The 25,429-nt window shown below is 41.0% G+C and overlaps 1 protein-coding gene across 2 annotated transcripts in view; it reads right to left on the reverse strand.

The window, feature by feature from the left end:
• Window positions 1-25,429, reverse strand: part of lrmda (leucine rich melanocyte differentiation associated) — a 212,056-nt gene that overhangs the window by 47,537 nt on the left and 139,090 nt on the right. For both annotated transcript variants that reach the window (XM_026190901.1, XM_026190903.1), the window contains exon 5: window positions 22,262-22,388. In XM_026190901.1, coding sequence (XP_026046686.1) covers window positions 22,262-22,388 — 127 coding nt within the window. The remainder of the gene's footprint in view (window positions 1-22,261; window positions 22,389-25,429) is intronic.

Genomic DNA, 25,429 nt, shown 5'->3' on the forward strand with positions numbered 1-25,429 from the left:
GGTCCTTTTGGTATGATAATCAACCGGTATAAAACATACATGTTGTATAATTTATTTACCAACCATTTTTTTCAGAAATCCACTGGCTTGCACAAAGATTAACTCGACATTCAACCTTTAAGTGGTTAAGAAAACATCTTCAAAAAGAGCCTCTCAAGACATGAACTGTGTTTGTAATGTTGCACTGATTGCAACCATGGCAGCCTAGTCGCCCCTCTGTGCATTCACCTGGTGCCTAATTCCAGTCAAACTTTAGAGCTTGGTGTGCCTTGAGGGACTCAAGAGCTCAAGTACTTGACTGAGACAGACAGCACCATTAGCAGGCCCTGGACCAGCCCCAACCCTGACAACCACTCACAGCTGGCAATGGCAGGCAGAGGAATGAGTCTCCTTTTCTTTAGTTTAGTCAGAGAGCAGTGCAACAAATGCCCATCACTCACTCACTCAGTACCCAGCAGGATGGTCCACTGCTTGTGAGGACACATAGGAACAATGGAAAAACTAAGGGAAAATGCCATCCAGTCACCAGTGAAATGATACACTTTTGACCAAGGTCCAATTTCAATTTAATTTTATTTATAAAGCGCCAAATCACAACATTATGGTGCCTCAAGGCGCTGATGAAACTAGCAGATTCCACTCACATTTTAATGATGTTCTGCCTTAACAGACTTCAATCAGATGAAAGGTAAATACATACAAAACCCCAAAGAAAAGTGATTAAACATAAGGTCAGAGCAGTTATTCCTGTAATACATGTCGGTAAAACACCCAGAAGTTTTTCAATGATGTCACCTGTATTTAATGAGTTTTCAGTATTATTCTTACTGTATTTATATCCAGGCAGGCATGCTTGGACCAACTGTATATAATGTGTAATATGAGGTGTGATCAAAAAGAACTACGTGCATGTGCACATTTGTGATTTTACAATAGTTCACGAAATTGCACAAAGAGAAAACATCAAATTCTGTGTCAAACTGATTGTTTATGTCGAGGATCACCACTGGTGATGAGACCTGGATATAACCTGGATTACAGTAGAAAAGCCATTGTGCCATAGGTCAGTAGTGCAACTGTGAACATGCCCCACCCCCAGACCCCCACCTTTGGTGCAATCAATCTGATCTGCAGAGTTTGCAACTCTGTGCCCAACCTGCGTACGGATTAGAGCGTGAGCCATTAAAGGGTGGCCAGCATGCATTGCACAGGCACTGATCAGAACAGGTTCAAACCTGCTGGTTAACTGGGGCCTTTCTATATGAAGTTTGCACGCTCTCCCTGCAGGTGCTCCAGTTTCCTCCCAGAATCCAAAGACGTGCACATTAAGTTAACTGGCGATTAAGGAAAAAACTAAATCGACTGTGAGGTGTGGGATGTGAGCATGCAGGTTTGTTTGTTTCTCTGCGACACACTAAAGACCTGCCCAGGTTCTATCCTGCCTTTCATGTAGACTCAGATCTTATACTGGCATGCTTGGGTCCCAGTGACATAAATTTCATTATCAGCCAGTTTTTTGTAACCAAGTGGACTACGCATGTACATTCAGGCAGATGACGTTCACATCTTCCACACTCAAAAATGAGGTTTGATTTATTACTTGTTATCATCTAGGTAGAGCTGGGCGATAGAACGATAACGATATGTATCGCGATATAACTTTTACTCGATAGAGAAATTAAGCTATCGCGATAGACCTCGCCGCTCTTGTCCTCAAAGAAAAAAAAAAAAAAGGTCAGCCAATCCAAATTAAGTAACGCAGAGCCGAACCAATCACAGCCGCAGCGTCACGTCGCGTGGCTTGTTAGGTACAGCACAAGTGCCAAGCCGCACGTGTGTTTGTTTGGGAAGTAGCCAGCGGGTAATGGAGGAAATGAGTGTGCCGACTAGAAAAATCAACCGAGCGTGACCGAAGAGAAAAAAGATGATGGTTCCAATGCCGGAGAGATTGTCGAACGGAAGAGCCAAAGAAGTTCCGTAGTGTGAAGGTATTTCGGCTATTTCAAGTCTGACAAAAAATAGAGTAGCATGCACTGTAAATTGTGCCGAAAGCAAGTCTGGAAATACAATAAACTGGTGTATGCGTCACACTGTGCGCCACGTTATTGTTTCGGTGAAATGAATTTCTACAATACTGTTACTGTTAATTCTACTCTCTGCAGTGTTTAAATGCTTACATATATACACAGTTACTGTCCCTCCACACATACAACTCGGTTCTGCTTCTATGCCCCAGCTTTGTTTACTTTTTCCCACCGAGGCTTCTAGACTTCTGATTGGCCAACATTTCGGCACGGTTAGGAATCTAGCGCCACCTGCTGCTTTGGCATGTTCATAGCAGCGTTTTCCTTCATTTCTGCCTTTATGTGTGGACGGGATTATTTTTTAAAACGAAAACGGAAAATCTCAGTTTTCAAAAATACCCGTGTACGTGTGGACGTAGCCTGAGTCTCTGACTGGAAGCGCTAATTCGTCATTCGGCTTTTGTCAGACTAAAGTAACTGTTAAAACTGTTTGAAAAGCTCAGCTATACAACAAGGAGAGATTGAGAATTTCCTTTTAGTGCTCAGTTTATTTGATATTGACAAAAGTTAGTCAGTTTTGTCTGTTCTTCTGTAAAACAAACTAAGATTTATTTTTAGAATTAATATTTTGTTTCTAAGTGGAATTGACAATTTAGTCTGTTTCGTTTGTTCTATTTTGAAACTTAAACGCTTTAGCGGCTGCCTTTTGTGTAGTTTGCAATATTTGCCTTTATTTATCTGAAAAAGTCTCATGTTCCTTAAGTACATCTACCCTGTTGAACTTATTATGGGAAATAAATATTTAAAAACAAGCTGCTGATTATTTCACATTTTACTTGTGAGCAACGGCACATTTAAATCTTACAAATATAGTTATTTGGCTTATATCGTGATAGATATCGTTATCGCCTGAAATGAAAAAAACATATCGTGATATGAAAAAATCTCATATCGCCCAGCTCTACATCTAGGATAGTCTAGCATAGTCATCTCTGTCTGCCAGTGGCTGTCTGTCATTATCAGCTTTGATAATGCCTAATAGTGTCCTCAACAAAGATCCCTAACAGGATGAGTTTATTTCCCCAGCTCTTTGCAGCTTATTGGCTGGGGCCTCTACTTCTAATCACCTTTCATTACAGCCTTCTGATCCCCAGCTTCCCTTTGTACACCGCGCTTCATCGTCTTTATTTTCCGCTCTAATTGCATGTGAAAGATGCCCCCTTTGATTCTGCCTGCATGCCAAAGTGCTATCAGAGAGAGAGTGTCGAAAAGTGTCATGCGTGTCTCTCCACTTGGAGGATGAGTGAGCCGCATATTCACCTGCTGAGGACAAACCTATTTCTCCCCAAGATATGACGTATCTATCACCAGCTCAGTGGATATCAGCGCGATCTGTCAACATAATAGCTGTGTGTGTGTGTGTGTGTGTGTGTGTGTGTGTGTGTGTGTGTGTGGAGGGGGGGGGGACTGGAGTGGGGAGGGGAGAAAAAAAAAACCATGCAGATCGGTGCTTTGAATTGCATTGTTATAGTCAAACACTCAGATATGTTTTTGCGTGTTTAATTTTCTGAGCAGCGTGACCACGATATACGGTGGTGTAACCTATTCGCTGCTGACAGAAAAAAGGAAAAAAAATAGCTTTTCCATGTGCCTTTTTTTCCTTTTTTCAAATGCCATCATTTGTTACTGTTCACTGGAGGTTGTGTACCCACCATGTTAGGGTTGTTCACTGTCAGTGTTTAACCTTTTCAATATGATATCTGTAGGACCTTTTGTGACCACTGTGCAGTTCTAGAAGGGCTTGTCTGCAGATTTTATACACCGTTTCTTCTTCAGGGGCTAACTCGTAAAAGAAAAACATACTATACAAAAGGCACAATTAGATAATGGAGGCTCTCTCTGACGAAGTATCAGTCTAACAAGGGCCTTATTTTGGTAACAAATTCATGGAAGGGCCCTTGAGCGGCTCGATATCTGCTTATTGTTAAGCTAGTGTTCTGGGATGGGGAGACTGGAACAGGAGAGAGACAGAGAGACCTCAGTCTGACAGAATCTAATCAAGAGTTGTCCTAACATATTACAACTGACTTAAGCTCTTCTAAGATCTTCCCTCCCAGTTAAGTCTCACTAATTCAGAATCAAAATAACCAGCGGGACCGAGACAAGGAGAGAAAGTGAGACAGGGAGGCGAGATTAGGAGATGGCACGGAGGGAAAAAACACATACACACACACATCACTTTCTGACTGAAATAGAAGGGTACTTCCGGCTCCAATTTCAGCATATGCTAGGGTGAGCTGCAGAAAGATAAATGAGCTCTCCAGCACCAAGAGGAAACCGATTCTTTATCAGGCATGCCTCTATTTACTGACATTAAGAATGATAATATCAATCAGCAAGCTGTCAGCAACCCAAGTGGGCTGTGAGGAGAACAAAGTTTCCACTGTCTCGCTTTTGAAACGTTTACAAGGAGATGTTGATGTACCTGCCATTCAGGTGCAAATAATGTCATCACCACACACCCAGATCGGGGCGTACTACTCCACCTTAGTGATGAGTAAAAGTGCCCAGGGCCCTTTCCCAAAGCTAGTGTTCATAGCTAGGAAAAACAAAGGTGACGGGTTAATGAGCTAGCAATCACCACAACCAGGAGAGCACCATAGCACCAACATGTCTGTACTCCCCATCTCCCCGTGAAATATAGCTGTGGGTAACAGAATTTTTTTTCTACCTTTGGTGGTGATGAGCAGGAGAAAACACATGGCAGCAGCATCAGGGAAGCGTCTGTGTAATTACTTTTGGCCATCTTTCAAACCTTTCTCTCTCAGGAGAGAGATGTGTGACAACATATGACAAGAAAGCCAACAGGCTTTCCATACAGAATAATGGAATCCATCATCACTGAGGCAGACACACCTGTCTGGCTTTGAGAACAATGCCACACTGCCTATTTATTAGGTGCCAGAAAAGTTTATGTTTGTGCAGTGACAGTGACAGCAACTTGATCCTTTTCATTTTTGGAAGGGGGATCTCAAGCTTTGGGGAAAGGAAGGAGGAGGGGAAAGTCTGACTCACATATTTTTCTTCTCTCGGTGGTGCACAGTGAGTTCTCTTTTTTCATGATAGCTGTCTGCTAAGGAGTCAGAAGACAAATAACAAAGACTGTCATTCTCCAGGAGGATTTCACTAATTCTTTTTTTTTTTCTCTTCACCACAGAAAGATATTATATTCTTTTGACACTTCAAGTCCAGGGCCAGCTCAATCTTCCCTGGATTTTGCAAGATATGGGATTGTTTAGCAAATCAGGGAATGATTTAATCATTTGTGCTAGTTTGACATTTGCAGCATGAACACAAATGATTAATAAGAAGAACTCGCCAGGTTTCAGTCAGGAAACCTTTTTACACAGAAATGGTAATTTTTTTCAAAACTTTATCAGAAATACAATTACCTGATCAAACAAGTGTGCGTTTATAGCTGATGGTTGTGGATGTTCATGCATAGTAAGTCCTTTCCAACTGGGCAAAATTTAGTCAGTGCATTCAGTGTGTGAGGTGCATGATGTGCAAAACTCATCATCATTAATTAAAAAAATCAGCTTAAAAATGTTTAAAAAAAAATTGCAAAATACAGCACTATACAAAAAAATAAACTAAAAGAAAATAAACACATATATTTAAGCTCATGAAAACTGGGACTGAGCCACACAGTGTGCTGGTGTTGGTCCATGACCGCTCAGTGGGCCATCACTCTAGCTTGATTGTCAAGCAGCTGTGTTGACATGGTCCTTTACCGTCTTTACTGCTGGCTGCCATCTTAACAGTTAATAATTAGGTTTCCTCCTGCCACAAAACACAGTGCCACGTTGACAAAAGCCAATGGCAACCGAGGTGGCGGTGTGGCTGCCACATTATAAATAGTCTGACCAAATGATTAATGAGAGGGGCCACAGAGCTAAAGCAGCAATCTCACACACAGACAAAAGCTGCCTGCACAGCTGCCTGCGCGCACACACATTAAAAAAAAAAAAAAAAATTAAACAAAACCCAACAAGACAAGCCCTGTCGCTGGATAGAAACAAGAACTGAGGCAGAGTGGCAGGGAAAGTGGAAACATGCCAAGTAAATAAATTACTGAATTTCGACCGACAGCTTATGATGACTTTATTTAACCTCGAAGCGCTTTTGGGGAATCCTCATTAACATTTTGACACGCTCGGTTGAATGGCGAGGTCAGACAGGTTCCAAACGCACGGGAGGTTCAGAAGAGGCACGCAAATTCTTTTATGATGATTATGAAGTACAGACGTGGGAGAAAAGAGGAAAAAGAGCACGACAGAGAGCCCTTAACATTTAAGGAGTTAGGATTTTTGACTAAGTCGGGCCAAAATCTAATTTCTTTTGGTAAGAAGTACTTTCCACCCCCAGTGTTTCATTGGCACCAACGCACAACCCTCAAGTCCACATGAAAGGCCAAACATCTGTGCTTATTATATTATGTTTAGAGTTCGACAGGCTGACATTGTAGGCAAATGCTTGTTATAATACAGGAAAACAAACTGTTGCCTAACAGAAATACTCAGTCTGTTGATCCTGCACCTCTTCGCACACTAACACCATCGATCTGTTTGAATTCCCACTTTGTCTGCGTGTTTCCCTTCCACCTTTCAGTTCGAAGTTTTGACAGCGACTCACATTTCCTCCCCGTTTCAATCATCTACCTTCGTGTCACTTCACAGTAATACGGGCTGAGCACTTCTGCTATAAATGTGACCCGTTGCCATTTTCAAATTGCACTCATCAAAGCAGACGTATCAAATCAATCAAAGCATGGAGTGGATGGATGAATGGAAAATAGCAGTGACAATACTGACAAATATCTATTTATATATTTTTTTCCTCTTGAGGGAACGATCCACAAACAAACATGGACGCCGTATTGCACCACCGGTCAACAATTATCTTGAATATTTGGATGTACTGCTGCTTCAAGCAAGTTTTTTTTTTTCCATTTGATGGGCCTTATTCTTCCCCTCCACTTTGCTGTGCTCAGCTAGCAGGGCTCTCAGTCGTCACAACATCTCCCTTTAATGCCCCTGACAGGGGGTTATTTGCTCCCATATATGTTTTCTCTCCAATTACACCATGGCAGGCTGGAGGCTGCCAAACCACACCGCTGAGATGCTGATGGTCACCTCTTTGACTAGTCCTTCCTGCCTCCTGCACTATATTTTTCATCTTTTTAGATTCTATTAGAGAGGAGGACTCTCTCATTTGTCTGTCCTTGGTCGAAAGTGTTGTTTAACACCTGACAAGCATCAGCATCACTACAATGTGAACTGCTATTTGGTATAGGAAGGTAGCACTGGACCTCTATTTTCAATTTTATTTTTCCTTCAAGGTATACGTTTAGCACCGATGTGGGATCAGCATTTTACAAGAATAGCATGAAAATATTCTTATGGTAAAATTTCATTGCATTTACTGTGAGTGTAATCCTGGGAAAAAAATAATAAATAATGCACACATAAGTGTTCAAACAGTTCAAGCACCTGCAGAAGCCTGAGCCGTCATGGGGATGTGAAGTACCACAAACACTGTTTTTAATAAAAGCATTTTTTAGTTAAATGCTTCAGCCTGATAATTTCACGCAAAGCACAATGTTAATATACACCAAAAAACACTAATTAGGCTAATTTGCTTGATTCTTTTGGGCTTTTTTACAGCTATCAGGCTGCTCAAAGATAAAGTAAAATGACACCAGGGGACTGATATCTCAAATATACAAGATGCAAACCCCCTGAATCAATACAGCAAAACAGACAGCATTTGTGAGTATAGCTTTAAGCTAAGTGTGATGCCAAATGCAAAGGCTGCCATTGATACCACAATGAAAAATGCATGATTTCAGAGAGAGCAGCCTTTTATCTACAAGGCAAGATCAATAGTGGGAAGGGGTTATGGAATCAAAGTTGTTTTGCTGGTGTAGTAGTTAACTGACACTCTTAAAAAAAACATCTGAATGCAATTTGAAAGAACAAAGCATGCTAAAATACAAATGGAGGAGAGTAAGGCAAAGTTCTTTGGGTTGATAAACTTTCTTTTCACATTCAGGAAGGCAATATCAAACGCTGAGTGTACAGGGCAACAAAAGTCAGATTCGTTTACTAGCAAGAAGCTCTACGCACGATCAGTGAGATATATATATATTTATTTATTTATTTCCTTTTTGGCTTGAACTTGAGCAAAACAAAAATAAGAACTACAATACCTGAAATGACAAAATCGAAAATCAATGAGACACTGCATTTGTTTTAAGCAGCGAGACAGTGTGCGCCTCTGTTCTTCTGGGAAAGAAGTCCTTTAATCATTCATTAAGTTACAGACTGTTGTGGGACAAACAAAGAAATTCAAGGTTTAAAAAATAATAGTAGAAAAAGTACTAATGTCTTTTACCTGGGTAAAAGTTGCATTATAATAATGATAAAAGAAAATACTCTATTAAGTATAATTTAAAATATCCTGATTAAAAAAAGAAAGAGTAGTGCTATTTATACGCCATCATTGAAATATTTCTAAATCATCGATGTCATGGCAACAATATATATTTTTAATAACTTGATTTGTACGTGGTTTAGATTTTCTAAAATAAAATAATTCACTGCTAAAAAGCATAAAAAGTACCGTTTTTCTAATGAATTATAGTGGAGTAAAATAAATCAACCACAGTCTGAGAATAACCACCCTCGCTAGTTGCCTAACTGTACGCACAGGATTTTAAACAAGAACAAACAGACTCAGAGCTGCACGGTACTAAATAACACCGTCTGAACACTGATTTCAACATGACACCGACACAGCTAATTATTCTGTAACTCAAGCCATGCCTCTGTCCTGACCTTCGCCCTGTGAGTGGACTGAGGACGAGCCAGCAGCTTTCAGCAGAGGCTTGGACCTGTCTGGCCTGAGAATGTGACAGGAGATAGACATAGGAGCGAGACGAGAAAAAAGAGAAAGGGTCACAGCAGAGAAATAGAGACACGAGAGAGCGAGACAGAGAGAGACACAAAGAGGGAGGAAACATGAGAGAGAGCGGGAAAGAGGCAATGAAAGTGAGTGGAAATGACTGACAGACAGAGGATTCATCACAGGTAAAGAGTGAAGGCTCTGGCCACAGAGGGACTTGGTGAGAAAGCTAACAGATAGCAATCTGAGTTTTCACTCTGCGCCACGGCTAACAGCTAGCAGCTACCCTGTCACCGCTGCCTAAACAAGCCCAGTGTTTTCATCTCCATATACACAACGCGGCATTCTGTCTTTTCTTCTGATGGAGATAAGATGTATAAATTATGAGCAGCTGACAAAGTCTACTCCAGCGCCCCCGGCGTCTCATCAATCACTAGCCTGTGTGTCAGCAGGTAACTGACGTGGCCCCCGGAGGCACAGCCCCCTCTTTAGGTGTGTGAGTGTTTTTGTGTGCAAAAAAAAAAAAAGAAAGAAATGTGTGTGTTTGCTACTGTGCAACTGCGCCTTTGTACAAGCCAGAGTATCGTGCCTGTGTGTGTGCAATGTGAGAGCCTGTGTGAACAGCTGATTCAGTCTTAACTCCATGCTATAAAGACAAAAAAAGAAAAAGAAACACAACTTGCGCACACCAGCAAGACAAACACAACTCCTGAGTATGTGTGTGAACTCAAGGATTTACTGTTACACCTTGGGGTTATCTGATGTACTGATATGCTCTGAAGAGAAAGCTAAATTACACAGAAAAGCATGAAAAAATGTAATAAGGCACTAAAAAAAGAGTGAAACTGGGAGCCAGCCTGCTGGGTGGAGCACTGAAGGCCTTTGATGGCCAGTGGTAGGCCACCCAGTATGATTATTTCTATTAACACTTTTCCATGAGCCTCAGACCCCCCCCCCCCCATCTAAAAGTGTAACTTGGTTTCAGGCCGATGGTTGTGAGAGTCGGCCGTGACAACAAAAAATACACTTGAACTGCATTTTCAATGTACCAAATTCACAGATATTACAAATGGGAACACTTAAGTGTTTAACAGATCACTGCTAAAGTAAACAACATAATTACACAGTGTGTCAGGAAAACAGTATAATTACAAGCTACAAGTTGTCAGTGACTGATTTCACATCATTCCCATTTACAGGCCAATCATAGTCTTTTCACTGCTCATGTTTACCAGAATAAAGACCTAATTTTATTGCCGTAATTACAACTTGCTGTGTCCAAATGGAACCGATTACGTTGGCATTGCGGAGTGTTAATGAACAAAAAAAATGATAGAAAATAAGTATTTAATGATTTGGGATTTTTGTGCCACTAGATTGTTTCTTTTTTTTTAATGGAGTTTGTACATTTTTTGCCTTGAAACGAATCTGAAAAAGCCCGATTGAGTTGATACTGAATTTCCATTCAAGGACAGCTTGTGTGTGGAAAAAAAAAAAACTACTTAGAAATACGTGCATTCAGTGAAACATTCATTCCTTTTGAAATATACTGGTATATAACCTCAAACCACATCACTTGCCAAATTACACAATGTTTGTGCAGACGGCCCAAAGCAGGTAGCATTCGCTCACTCACACAATATCGATCGGCTGTGTTCGAGTGAAGTTGAAGAAGGAGGGAGCAAAACTGAAAAATTTTGACTCCCTATGGGGACGGGAGAAACGGCTCATCTCAGCACCAAAGAGAAAGAGGGCTGTCATGTTTTGTGTGATGAGCTGAAAGACTAGACGGGGGCCTGGAGCAGCGGTGTATTCCTTCCCCTATAAACAAACCTCCGAAAACAAACAGTTCCACCCCACAGAGAAGGAGATGGGACAGTGAGACAAGAAGCGAGGGCAGACAGGTGTCACGGAAGAATGACATCTATGACAGAGGGCACTGAGAGACAAGCTGCAATAGATAAGAGGACGAGCTGAGACATCATGAAAGGAGCATCAGACTTGTTGTCTCCCTCTTTCTGCCCTGCTGGTTTGGTATAGATTGTAGGCTAAGGACTTCATATTTTGATCAAACTGACATCTCATGAATTATGTACCGTACACCATTAGCATTAGTTAGAGTCATCACGGTATCAATGATGCTATTGTTTTGAGGGGGGTCAAGTCCTGAGACACATTATCTTTGAAAAACCCTTCTGCGAAGAAAGGAAGAAGATGTCTGGAATTCAGCTGACAAAAGCACTCAGTTGTCCTGAAATCTGATGAGTCTGACAGGATGTGAGCCCATCTGATCTGCTGCAGTCGCAATATTCCCTTACCGGGGAGGGGGGGTAGTAGGTAGAATGGGCAAGCTGCTCCTCTCTGGGCTTTTAGCACAGGTGTGATGAAAGTCATAGCTGCCGCAGCTCAGCCCACCTCTCGGATTACCCCCGAACATGTCTGGTGGCGGACTCTGCCAGTTGGCAAGCAAAACGCAAGGAAGTGATGCCCGCTGTGCCCTATCCATCTCCCTCCTGCATGGAAACAGCATATCAGGTGATCCCCAGGGATAAGTATCATTATATCATATATTAAATGTCTTAGGCTGCGGGTTACAGTTGTAGGTCTTAACAAGATAACAGACAGATCGTACAGAATGGGACAAAATGAGTTGGTGCTACAAGGTCAATACTGTCAGTTTGGCCGTGGACATCTCTGGCACTCGTGGGACCTGTTTATAACCGTGAGGTGAAAGAAAGACAAACAAACAGTAATAAGGAGAAATAGAGCTCTGCTGCCTGTCAAAATGGCTCTGTTTGCCACCCACTACTACAGCGCAGTATTTCCTGTGTTCACTTAATCAGACTTGATGAAACGACAAACCTTTGTTCTACACTGCCTGGAGAAGTTGGTAAAATAAAATGCGTTACCAATCACAACTTGCATTAGATCTCACAGGATATCTTACAGCTCATTGGCTCTGGTTCAGTTTCTTAAGTATGGTACAGTACAGCAGAAGTCAGACATCACAAATCTGTCAGCTCGTAACAGAGCACCAACTGCAAATAGAAAGCGAATGAAGCTGTCAGAGGTTACATCTCCTTTGATAAACACAGAGAGATGAAAATAATTTGACACTGAAAATTAACAAAAAATGCCCGGCTGATAAAATTAGGGGCTTAATACTGTCTTTTTAGGACGTAAAGCGTGATAGATCTTGTACTTTAATCAGGTTTCAGAAAATAGAAGTTTGTACCTTTGCTAAGCTCTCACGACAAAAACACAACCGAAGGAAGACGACAAATTCTTTGTGGATGAGTGCCACTAAAACATCGTGGCATTAAGGTCCTTCACCCACTTCACTGTCCATCAGTGCCCTGTAACCCTATGCCAATCTATTCACAGCCTTTTCCGGCACTCCCATAATGACACAAAAATGCTGTTTGAGTGTCACTTGACCCCTTTGCCCTCGCAGTGACCTCTATAGTGCACCCTGGACAACCCCACGGTGTTTTACATATTTCCGCAAGCATGGCTCCCTCTCCTCCGCTGTCTCAACTTAATTTCCTTTGTCCAATTCTCCCATCACCCTGCTCATCACCCCCGCTCCTCTTTTCCATTTTTCTGCTTCTATTCAAAACTTGAGAAGGAAAAAGAAAAAAAATGCCTCTTCACCAATGGAAATCACAGGCATAAGTGGCTATTCAGAGAGTGATTGTCGGGGAAAAGGGCGGCTGCCGTGTTTGTGAAATGCAGAGAGGGAGACTGTGTGAATGTTGTAAAGACACATAAGAGTGGAGTGGTAAAGGGGCTCACTTTAAACTTCTATACAACCAGAAGTGCTAAACAACCTGTAAGCAGCACACAAGCACCACAAAGAATGAAAGTGTTAGGGGAACTTTTGACTAGTTGAGGATTTCACAAGCTCAGGTTTCTTTAAAACAAAGTTTTCTTTAAATCACTCCTCAAAATTTTATCCCATTTCAAAGCACCTTTCTTAGTTTAAACACGTGTGGGATCTCCCCGTCAGTCAAATGTGAAGCTCCCGATGAGCTAAGCCTTTAATGCGCCAGATTTGACTGGTTAATCCTGTGAAACCAACCTTTTTGTCTCTCAGGTGAAAAGGTTGCACACTTGGGCCTCCTTCCTTCAACCTGCAGTGTTCCTCCCGCCTTAGCTTCCAACCTAAACATGCTCCAGCCCTCATCAGTGGCCTCTCCTACCCCTTCTCAGCCACCTACCCGCCTGCATGCAGAAGCTACAAAGCTGGAGGTGTCAAGACTACCTGTCTCAACAGCACCCCCCCTTACCTGACCTGCGGATAGCCCTCAGGGACATTAATTATAGAGTAGTCTGACTTGTTGAGAGGAAAGAGACAGAGAGAGAGAACGAGTGAGAGAGGGAGAGTGACACAGAGTGAAAGACAGAGAGAGAGAGAGCAGAGAAAGATAAATGCAGAGATGTTGTTACAGAAGCTGTCACCTCCTAATCATGTCATCCTGCTGTACAGAGGTGATGCTGAGGCTTTGCTCGATCAGGTTTCCTATTCATCACCAGTGCTGGATGGTTGGTGGTGGAGGTGTTGGAAGATGTGTATGTGTACAGGCAAAGCATGGAAGCCTGGTAATTCTGGAGTTCAAACTTTAAACTGTTTCACTTCATCAACTGGGAAAAAAACACCCTTAAGATTTTAAGTGAAACGTGGTGGATGTACATTTCAATCCCTGTGTTTTATAATCTTTAAATACCAATGAGTTGTTATTTATAGACATTATTATTTTTTAAAAAAAACTAGCAAAGTTAGAACACATTACTGCCTAAGGACCACTTAAAAAGAAACACGCGACGCAAAACCGCCGCATCTATTCCTGAGCACTTGTGAGCTGAAACGTGGATCTATGATAATATGACATTTCAGTGTGTGCTTTTAAGTTTTTGTGTGGACAACAACGTCTGGTGCAGAAGCGTGGATACAGGCACTCAACTGCCACCATGTGATCAGAGCAATCTGTCCAAACAAATGGAAGCTTCTCCTGCACATTACTGCGTTAGATTAGACGACTTGTGGTCATTTGATTCCCTACTGTCTCGACAGCTCCCGTTTCTAATGGACCGAGTGGGATTTCACAAAACGCAAAATTGGAGGAGGTCAACGCGTTTGAAGGTTACCCCTGTCGGGAATCAAAATAAATAACATTCAGGTGTGCTATTGTCTGTCAGCTGAGTGTCTTAATGATGCCAAGTTAACACATACTAAATAACAGTGTCTCCCTATGCACTGACAGCCTCAGAAATAATTGACCAGCGTGCTCCAAACTGAGACGCAGTAGGCAGAGAATTCAATCCTGCAGCTGACAGAACCCATTGAGCATGTCACTAGATTTTGCATTATACACAAAGCAATGTCAGGTCAGGGATGCGGCCTCCTGCTAGTTATCTGCGATTGCATCTCTGAGGGTAAATTACCTGGCTCTCCATAATATGGTCTAGTTAACTAATTTCATGACAGCACGCCATCGCTTAAAAAAAAAAAAAAAAAAAAAAAAAAAAACAGCCTCAGATTTACTGCCTGTCAAAAACACGATGGACCCTTTTCCCCTCCTCAAAAAGCTTGGCACCCTCTCAACTACTGTAAGAGATCATATTCAATATCCTCACTCTGTGCGCTGAGGACATCTCTAATATCAGACAAAGACATACGGCTGAAATGAACAAAAAGAAATCTAACCTTATTATGTTTGAAGGCTACCAGCCGTGTGTCATTTCATCCAGTTCCCATGCAAAAAACAAGAAAAGACAAAAAAAACTGTGCTGGGGGGTTGTAAAGCACTGTAACATAGCGCTAACGCTCTTAGCAAGGAAACAGGGAAATCCATTATCCTTTGTCCTGCTGACCCGTGCACACTAACAAGCACACAGATACCGTATATGGTGTCCTGTCATTTTGTTGTTATACATGTGTAAATTATTCACTTTCTGCCAGAAAAGACGCTCTGACAACAAAAACTCACCTCGCCAATGGGGTCACAGGGAAAGTTAATCTCACACAGACAAAGTGCTCTCACATAGTTTTACCTGTGAGAGCATGGCCTTCCGCTGATAACGACAAACGTGACAATAACTCGGTGATGGTGCGAAGACTTCCTTTAAGCTATACTGTGTAGAGTGAACAATACGGACACACAGAATACCCCCCTCAAACATCACACCACCCATGCACCCACCCACCCTGGAACTCAACAGTGTCTCTTTGAAAGTTCACAATGCACGCCAAGGTCTGCCCACCCGCTCTTTTCTCTCCGTTTCTTTTTTGTATGTGTTCCCATTGAGCCGGACGAGGTGGCCTATCATCGTCTCGACAATGACAGTAGGTGGAAACGCTAGCTTTCATTACACAAAGTATAAATAGTGTAATCTATCAGCCCTGCCAATCAGGATGATTGATTATGGGCTGTCAAGGAGGAGAGTGACACATTAGAAAAGTTTGGTTAACAATGCCTGTAGCTGGTGCGGGGCTGCTGCCACCCAGCCCAGTGATTAATGTGTTGTCAGTCTGTAATCCCACACCCACGCTTAATGAGGCAAGAATTTATCATCTCGGCAGAGTGGCAGATGTCAGGGGGAAAGGAATCCAAGTGCCTGGAAACAATATACTTTTTCTAGCCTGTGCTTGACATGTCTGACAAGCTCTAAAAACCACAAAGAAGGCCTGTGTAAGCACAAACTTCAGTGGAGGGACTTTCAGTTCTGGCTCTGTCCTCTGTTGCCGGCTCATGAAAGTCACTGTTGCTGAAAGATGACTCCATCTCCATTAACACCGCACTGAAAAACAGAGACAACTGGCATAATGGATTAAAGCTCGAGTGATCCAGCGCACTGGGGGAGAGAGGGAAGAGTTCTAAGCACCATGTTTTTCATCTCAGCCCTCTGAGGTCTAGGTGCTGACGACCCTGACCCTGACACTAACCCTCACCCTACCTCATGCGATCGTAATATAACTTCTCCCAATTCTTGGCAATACAGGAAAATAATTATTCTGTCTCGCTTTGTATGGACTTTCCCTGCATCATCCAGCAGAGCTTCAAAGCTCTAAAGTAAATTTAACTTTATAAATAACAAATAATTAACATCTGAAAGCCATAAACAACAACAACAACATCACTTGACTTGTCTCATAAAAATAAAAATCAGAAAGTAAGTTTAACCAAAACTGCCTTCAGCAGGGGCACGTGATAATCAAGTTCAAAGTAAACTATAAAGTGCTGAAACAGTGATTAATGTGTACAGTCAACCTCAACTAAAAGAGACAAGCAAACTAATAACAGATCTCTTTGAAAGAATTAAAGTTTATTGGAGTTTTGCAGAAGCACCCGGTGGGGCAGGAGAAGAGGAAGAAAGATGGATTTTTTTCCCTCCGAGCTCCGAAAACACTAAGCCAACTGTCTCTTATTACACTTGCAGCATCTTTCTGTCACCAAAGAGACCAACAGGGAGGATTATCTCTGACTGAACTGATAGGCCAACGCACTGGGATGCTGTACGATGCAATAGCTAAAAACCATCATTTGATAAGAAGTGTAATTGAAGAGAAGCCTTAGTGGAATGATATTGTTGTTACAGTGCGTGTACAGGGTTTGTAGAGATTTGCAGCCCTATTACATGCAATGAAAAAAAAGACATTGTTTTAAGAGGCACATTTTCATATGAGAAAAACCTCAAACATGTCCAAAAATGATAAAGTAAGTGATCAGTGATATTGGAAGGAAAAAGTGGGGTTTTCCCCGGCACATTTCTACATTTAAAAGGAAATTTGAAATCAGCAGAGTTACAATAAAAACTCTGTCCTTCCCAAAGCCTTATGAAGGATTTCATTGGAAAAGTATGTTCAGACAACAGGTTACGTAGCTTGCCAATCCCAGACACTTAATATTATTAAAGTAATAAAAGCTTAACCAAGACTTACTTTCAAAGTTTAAAAAAAGGAAAGGTTATATGACCGATCACATGATTTGTCAAACTTTATGAAAACTTAACATGAAAATAGAAAAAGGGAGACATCTCATTATTGCTGGCCAGCCTCGGCCTGCTTTCTGACAAGCCTCAGACTCCACCGCTGAACACAAGAGACATCGAGACAACAAATGCTTCACCGCAGAGGCGTGCCTTCTCTGCACCGGATGCCAGCAGAAGGAGAGGCAGTTAATGCAATAAGGCCACTTTAGTGTCTCATAAAGGCCCTTAGGAAAACACACGTTTGTTTTTATCCACTGCGTTCAGCCAAAAAAAGTGAATAATACATCGATCATTTTTTGCCTGCGAGAGTGACGTGACACTCAGGTCATGCACCCCGTGTCTCTATGCTTTGAAAGAGGCAATAAATCAATATTGGCTCACTTACTTACAATTAATTGTGCTTTAAAGTTTTACAGTGTGTTTATGATATGCAGGGCCTGGATGATTTATGTGGACAGTGTGAGTCACTCCCTCTAATTGCCGTTGTTTTCCCAGCTTATAACCCCTGCGTGACCTCTCAGTTGAAGCTGCCAGAACATTCAGGATAGAGCTCGCTCTACTGGTCCAAACTCTGGACGTATTTCAGCAGTCAGCTACAGAGAAAAGCTCACACGGAAGCATACGCCATTCAGTCAGTTTGATACACGCATCGAACATGTGGTACCCTGGAAGTATCCGACAAAAAGCAAGCACTGTGCTTTGTGTATCGTATGAACTAAACACACTCAAACATTTGCAAACAGCTGCTTTCAGATTTAGGATACGTTATCGTTAAAAAGCAGCGTCTCAAGGAGTGTCTGACGCAATTAACAGATAATAAGACATTATGTAAGCTGGAAAAGAAAACAGACTTCAAAAGCAAGAAAATCACAGTCTGTAAGAGAATTCATCTGAGCGAACATAAGGCAGAGAGGCAGTTTGTGTAATTATAGTTTGCCCTCTACTACTATGCAGTTCTTTCCTCATTCAACTTCATTCGATGCAGGAATTTGTCAACTCCAGGTTCTTTAGGTATAATATCTGGTGCACATGGAGAATCAAACGGAGAGTAAAGAGCAGTGTTGGTCAAGTTACTTGAAAAAAGTAATCAGTAACTAATTACTGATTACTTCCCCCAAAAAGTAATCCCGTTACTTTACTGATTACTTATTTTCAAAAGTAATTAATTTCTCTGTGAATTTCCCATTACGTGGTAACGCACTCGGTGCTTGCTCGGAAGTTTAAAAAAAAAAAAAAAAAAGACGTTTTCTTCCCACGCACAACGGACACTAATGTTTTTGTCACTTTTTATGGAATCAAACTGAAAGCAAGGTCAGTACTTCCAACGCTGCACGCTCATACTCTCTCCCGCACTGATATATTATCCATTGTTGATCTGCACACAGCTGTTGTCACGAACGTCGCACTCGCTTACGTCACTGTCATGAGACATTCTCGCAAAAAAAAAATCACGGTTTTAGTAACGCAGTAACGCAGCGTGCCTACGGGAAAGTAACGGTAATCTAATTACCGTTTTTGCAATAGTAATCCCTTACTTTATTTGTTACTTGAAAAAGTAATCAGATTACAGTAATGCGTTACTTGTAACTGCCCATCTCTGGTAAAGAGTGGTAATAAACATGCTTCCGTGGGAATCTGCTGGGTAATATTCCCTCCCCCTGTCGTGAACCATATTGTTTGAGTTTTCTCTAAGGACACATTTGTTCAGTAAAATGATTCAGCAAACCCACTGAAGGCACATTCACAAAGTGCTATATTGCATACTGTTTGTTATGTTTGAAAGCTTCGGGGGAACTCATAACTCTCAAGCAGTGAGATGAACATAGAAACATTCTTCACAGCATACATTTAAGGAAGCTAAACAACCGACCTATAGCAAAATACTGCCTCTTTTTGCAGAGTTGCAATGCAATAAAAAAATAAAACACGAAATCAGAATCGTGCATCACATAATGCACAATCATGGCTCTAAAATGATGTAGCCTATCTCAGATTTGAACTGCTCACTTCAGCGCAAACTTAAAATGAACCACTGTGTGCTGCAGAGTAAAACAGGTTAGTGTCTTGGGAAGAAAAAACTGAACTGAAAAGATCCACTTGAGGACTTTCCTGGCTCTGTCATTGTCAATTCCCTTGAAGAACCGTTACCCAGTGTGCAGAGACTCATGGGACCCGGGAGCTGGCTCAAGCCACCCTGCAATGCAGTCTGCTTTACATTATACCGAGAAGGATGTGGGGGGAAGAAAAAAAAAAACTGTCTTCATGCTAGAAAATCAAGTCAAATACTTCATCCGGGCAAAATCTAAGTGACATCCAAGGAGCATTTATACTGGCTGACGTAGCTACCAGTAAGGGGGCCCGTGGAGTTACTTCACTCACTGTGAAACGCTCTTAAACATCAGGCAAGAAGTAAATGTTATTCTACTAGTTAAATTCGCTACGCACTTTTTAAAGCTCTACTTGGGATCTGAAAACAGAAAGTGCTGTCACAGTGTTTTGATAGACATGGCCAGTTTAACCCAAGGGTTTCGACAGCATAATGTGGGCTGCGCGGAAGTGGCGTGGCCTAACTGAGCCAAAATGTACCACATGCATTTTCCAAAAGCAGCCCAGCACGGTCCAAATGGCTCTACGTGGTTTGACGCCATTTCATTCCATGACCTCTAAGTCCTCAAAGAGAATTATCACATTATTGCATTCCAACACGCCCAATTTCCCCAAATACAGCTCAAGGCTTTTCCACTCTGACTCTGCTCACTGTTGAGGTTTTGGGAAAACACTAATCATCCCTACTGCTTTCTTTTTTTCTTTTTAATTGTTTACCTCAGGTATTTGTACAGTTTCTCTATCTAGTCTTAGTCATTTTGCTTCCATTTCATGCCCAACTGCTTATTATCCTTTAAAATCAGAAATGCATTTTAATGACCCAGTGACAATTAAACAAATGCCCAAATGTGAGTTTATTTCCTGTGTGTCAGACTGACTGTGCGTCTTCACAACAAACGTTTGGTTCTTTAACGCCTTTCTAAAAACTACACCATTTTTCCTTTGCTAATTCCGCACTTGCAAATCTCATTACAGGCTTTTGCATGTGTCTGCCTCTCTTTACGAAAAAATAGCTCTTTAATGTCTGGTTGTGATTTAGGAAAACACTGGGAATGTATGAAAAGTTATGGTGTTCATATTGTGCTAAAGACCATAACTGCTTTATCAGAAACATGTGGCAATCCTCTGTGCCAGGCCAAAATGGCATGACTGAAAAGGAGTTTAAATTGTGGTCATATTCCACTCTGATATGACTCAAGTGAGGTCTCGAAAGTTCACTGCTGTCTTTTTCAAAGCCAGCCCATTAACTATTCCAATACATACTGTACGTGATGCAGTGAGAACGAAAGGGGCTTTTCCTTAAATTTGTGCTGTCAAAAGCGGGCACGTATCACTGTAAATCTGCTGCAGTTGCTGCTGTTATTAAGGTTTCAGTTTACTCTTAACAATATGGAGAATAGTTGTCATATAGTTTCATATAAATAATAAATGAACACAGAGCCCCACCACCCTCCAAACCCCCCGAATCAGTTTCATAAATAAATGTCTTAAATCACAATCGTGGTCCTTCCCCCCCCCCCACAGTACTTGCACTAATTGAGACTCGAATGGTAGTGTTAGTGACAGCAAGACATCTAATTACCATTCTTTGTAATGAATCTAATGGCAGACACTGTACCACGAGCCAGTGCTATGAGCAACACCCTGCTGTACCAGACATAAAAGAAAACACAAATATCTAATTACGCCATCATCTCTTCCCAATCTCCTGTTCTGTTGCAGACGTTTCACTAATTGGTGGCCCGCACTATCGGTCAACTTACAATCACTCTGATGATGCAGACAATTAAAGCCGGGAGGTACTCATGGCTCATCAAGTCTGCGGTAGTTGACACATCACGTCTCATCTAACTCAAAACAAATGTTATGGAAATGCTGCCGTGACATCCTCCACTCAGGATATGTCCAGGCAAAAATGCTCTTCATTAGCAGCCCAACACTGCTAATAGGGAAGTGTACATAGTACAAAAAGAGTACGATCAGGCGCACAAAATACTATGCGAAATGTTCGGTAGACGTATTTTCATCAAAGCTGTAACCTTTTACTTTGCATAGGGAATAAATAATCATATACAGCAGGTTCAAAGACGCAAAGACACAAAAACACACACATCATGTCAGCCCGAATCAGTGATTATCTTTCCTTTCATCTAGGGCTGTGGCGACAAAAGCAAACATTTCTTTTTCACTGACAGGCTATGTAAATAAAATCTTAAAAGTGACTTTATCCTGCCAAAAAGCATTGTAGAGGTCCCCATTTTCTTTTTATATAAAGTGGATGAGCAGTGTTTTCATTCCACTCTTCTCTATCTACCAAACATGGCAGACGGAGGTTAAATTATTTTAGTGTTTTGCTATCTCACTTGCCACTTGCATGAAGAATCAAGAACAAAGAGTAGCATGATCTGACACTAAAAGAGTACACTATCTTAGCTCATTGTCTGAATCAATAAATATTTTGTTTTTCTCGTGCACTTTTAAACCCGACATTAACTCACATGCTTCTGATTTATCACCGAATGCCTTCTCTGGATCCATTTTTACCTCCCAGGCTGACTGTCGGAGCCCCAGAGCATTGAAATGACAAAGCTAAGCTGATCCCAACAGTAAATATTTCATGATCTTACAGTTACAGGAAATCAAATGTGGAAAAAAGATGATCATTTATAGTGCATTACAAAATGAGCAAGACGAGGGGATTGAAGTAAAAGGGGCAAACCTTCTTATACTGTATTTATTCATTGGGGTCCCAAACAAGACAAGGATGAATGAATGCACTGACTTGAGATAATTAAGTGATTGCGAGCAGCATGTACATGAGCTGTCACTCCAATCTCCAGCCACGTCACACTTGGAAACACAAGTGTGGCCGGACAGCCGCCCGTCGTCTTTGATCTGGGCTCATGCATACGAAATCAGGTCAGGCCATAATCACACACACTCACATGCAACACGCATGCACACTCTAGGCCTTGGGAGACACCGACTGTTTTCAAAGGGCCACAGTTCTAGGACCTCTGTAAAGGATGAGTGACAGTCAAGCACGCAAAGGAAGAAAAGAAGGATAAAGGAAGAGAATAGGAAAGGGAACAAAGTGACAAACTCATTCAGTTCTTTAGAGGTTCTGCTACTTAAAACAGTGTAAAAAAACTAAACTAAAAGACATAACTTACAGCTTCCGGCTTAGGCTTGACCACTTTCATGAATGCGCCCCTTTCCTGTGCCTCCATCCCTTCTCTTTTGGTTACTTTCCTGGTGTCCAGAAACTTCAGTTGTGGCAACTTGTACAGAACAAAGTACCTATAATGAGACAGGAAAAACTGAGCATTAACATACTGTTGCCATAAAAGGCCTCCTTGTAGGTCTATTCTTGACAAAGAGACAGACTATCTGAGGAAGTGTGTAAACCGTGATACACTAATCAAACTGACACAAATTCTAATATGTAAATGCAGGCATCAACAAAAGTTGAAAAGAAGCCATGTTTACTCAGATTTAATAGTGATGCAGATTTAATGGTGATATTTTCTTGTATGTAATAACCTTCAAAGCTGATAAGAAAAAGTATGACATATAAATAGCATGAAAGAAGATACAACCCGTCTGCTGGAGCTGTCATTCTGCAAGCATCACAGATATCTCTCTAAGCTTTCAGACACACTGTCTTTCATTGGGAGGGAGAGAAACGTCAAAAGATAATGGTTGGAATACACAGATGACAACAGATCCTTTCACTGGCAGGCAGGAATAGAGGAACCGGTATGTCAGGGGTAAGCTGGTAGCTAAAAAGGACACGCATACAGCACCTAAGTGGAGGGTGAGAAAGGACGGGGGATATGTCCAAAGACAAGACCTGTGTGCAGAGAGCCGTGACAAATTGATGATGGTGATGGCGATGAAGGGAGATGGCAAAGCCTGTGTAAAGTTTTCAACACCTGAGGATAATAAGGAGGGGGATTACATTTAGACTGACACGGAATATAAAATATGTTTGTGCAAAATTAAGGAAAAAAATAATTTAAAAGTCTGAAAAAACAAAGCAAACAGACAAACGTTTAAATCATCATCAATAGAAAGACCGCATTTCTAAATGTATGATCACTTTTCAGCTTTCCTGTGACATGATCAAATATACGCTTCTACACAAGGTTTGCAAAAGCAAACAAACAAACAAAAACACCTATATTGACTTACTAGACTTACTAATTGATCATCAAACTAATTGTCATCTGTAAGTCAAAATTTTAGGTTAGCATGTCAAAATCTTGACTTTCATAACTTGAAATTGAGAAATTTCTAATTTTTGAATAACTTATTCAAATAAATTTGAATTTCAACATACTCTAAGATAAGTCAAAAATGTAAAATGCTCAACTTGAAACTTTGAAAACTCAAATTTTTAACTTAGCTCTGCCTGTTATTCTTAAGTGGCAGCGTGAGCTTGGGTTTTTTAAATATACAAATCACGTCCTGTGCAGTCTTTGGATCCTCTAGCACACACACACAACTTCACACAGCGTTGTTGCAAATAGCTAAAAAAGTTGGTGCTCACAACACTAACTGTCAACCTAAATTTTAACCTGAACAGTGTGCACATTACTGTCAGCCATTAAACTATAAGCATTTACCCATAACTGCGCAGACGACTGATGTTATCATGAAATGCTATCATTGCTATATTGCTAATGGTAGCATTAAAAAAGTAGCTAGCAGCTATCGCTAATAATAAAACAATAAAGTGAATCTGGGAGCCTGGCAGCAAACTTTGTCATGCTCTGGAAAGTATTGTTTTCTTAGGATGAACCAATCATTTATGTCTAGACAGAAAGAATATTTTACAATGCTATTTGACACCAAAACAGTGTCAAGTCACCAGAAGCAAGCACTAACTTGCTGTATGTTGTGTTGACAAGTACAAAACTGTAGTATAGTGACAACCCTAAATGACACTACGCACCTGCTGATAAACCATTGGTAAGACCAGGTAAAAAGGACTTAAAAAACATTAAATTAAAAATGTATTCGATTTTTTAATAGTGTGCCAGACTAGAACAATGAGTAAATAACAATGGCAGTTCTTGTGGTATTGGAGACAATAGAAAGCGTGCCTTTAGAGGAGAGAGTGTTTTCAACAGCTGGTCTAACTCTTCTGTGCATGATATTTTTGACGTCCAAAAAGTTTGCTTCTCTCTTCTGCCATCAATTTAAACCGATTTGAAATATATTGATGACAGATACCCAAGATTCAAAAGGGATTCTTGGACTTGGATTTTTTCTTTTTTCCTAAAATAAAGTAAGCACGTTGTCTAGGATTATTATAGCTGAGAATAAATCAAATAATATTTCTAGAAATGAGGCCTAGCTACTAAAAAAAAGAGCGCCTTTGCTGGTGAGAGCTCCACCACTCAAATCCAAGAGGCCCCTTCCCAATCCAGTGTCTCCCTCCATGTAGAAAGACTTTGTTCAGGGCATTTTCATGATGAAATGTGAAGATGCCCTTGGGAGACATGTAGAGAGGTTATTCTCCATAGGTAACCTACCATCACAGGGTCAAAGCAGATGACAAGGCTCTGTCAGCCAGTGGGGATATTAATGATTCAACTCAACCACAGAGGGAGGATAAGAAAGCGAGAGAGACAGAGGGGGTAGAGTGGAGGGTTGGGCTTGGTTGTGGTGGAGGGTTGGGATATGTTGACTAGTGAAAGAGAAAAAGAGTAGCTACTGTATACTTTGACAATACCAAAATATGGCTTCTGACACCCTTTGAAGTATATCTGGTTCTAACAGCGAGACTAACATTTAGAACAGTGCAATTAGCTTTTTACTAAGGGGGCGTGGGGCGCAATAACACACATGTAATAAAAGTCAAATAATTAAAACATTTAATGTTAATTTAATTTCATTTACAATGGCAGCATTACTTGGTGCATTAAATTCAAGGGGAAGTCTCTTAGAGAATTCCTTAAATTCTAATGATTGTCTGAAATTCGTAAAACCAAAGTTATCCTTCATTTACTTGTTGCAAACTTTATTCTCCAGATTGAATAAAGTTTAGAAGAAGTTAAACTCCAGCTAAACAAAAACAAACATTTTATACCCGTTTGTTTCACTGTGTTTATTGGCACATCAGGAAAGTTCATTTTAATTGTTAGCTGAAATTATTTGAAAGAATATTAACACAATCATTACACTCAGTAATGTCTTGGGTGAAGGAAAAGAAATCATTAGCATCTCTTTGATCAGCCACAGCGGAGAAATTGGAAAAATTGATGACGTCTTATAATGTAAGGGATTACAAGTACATTAGAAATATTTTAAAGAGAATTATACTGCCAGAACAT

This window comes from Astatotilapia calliptera, chromosome 13 (genome assembly GCF_900246225.1).
Source record: "Astatotilapia calliptera chromosome 13, fAstCal1.2, whole genome shotgun sequence".
NCBI lineage: Eukaryota > Metazoa > Chordata > Actinopteri > Cichliformes > Cichlidae > Astatotilapia > Astatotilapia calliptera.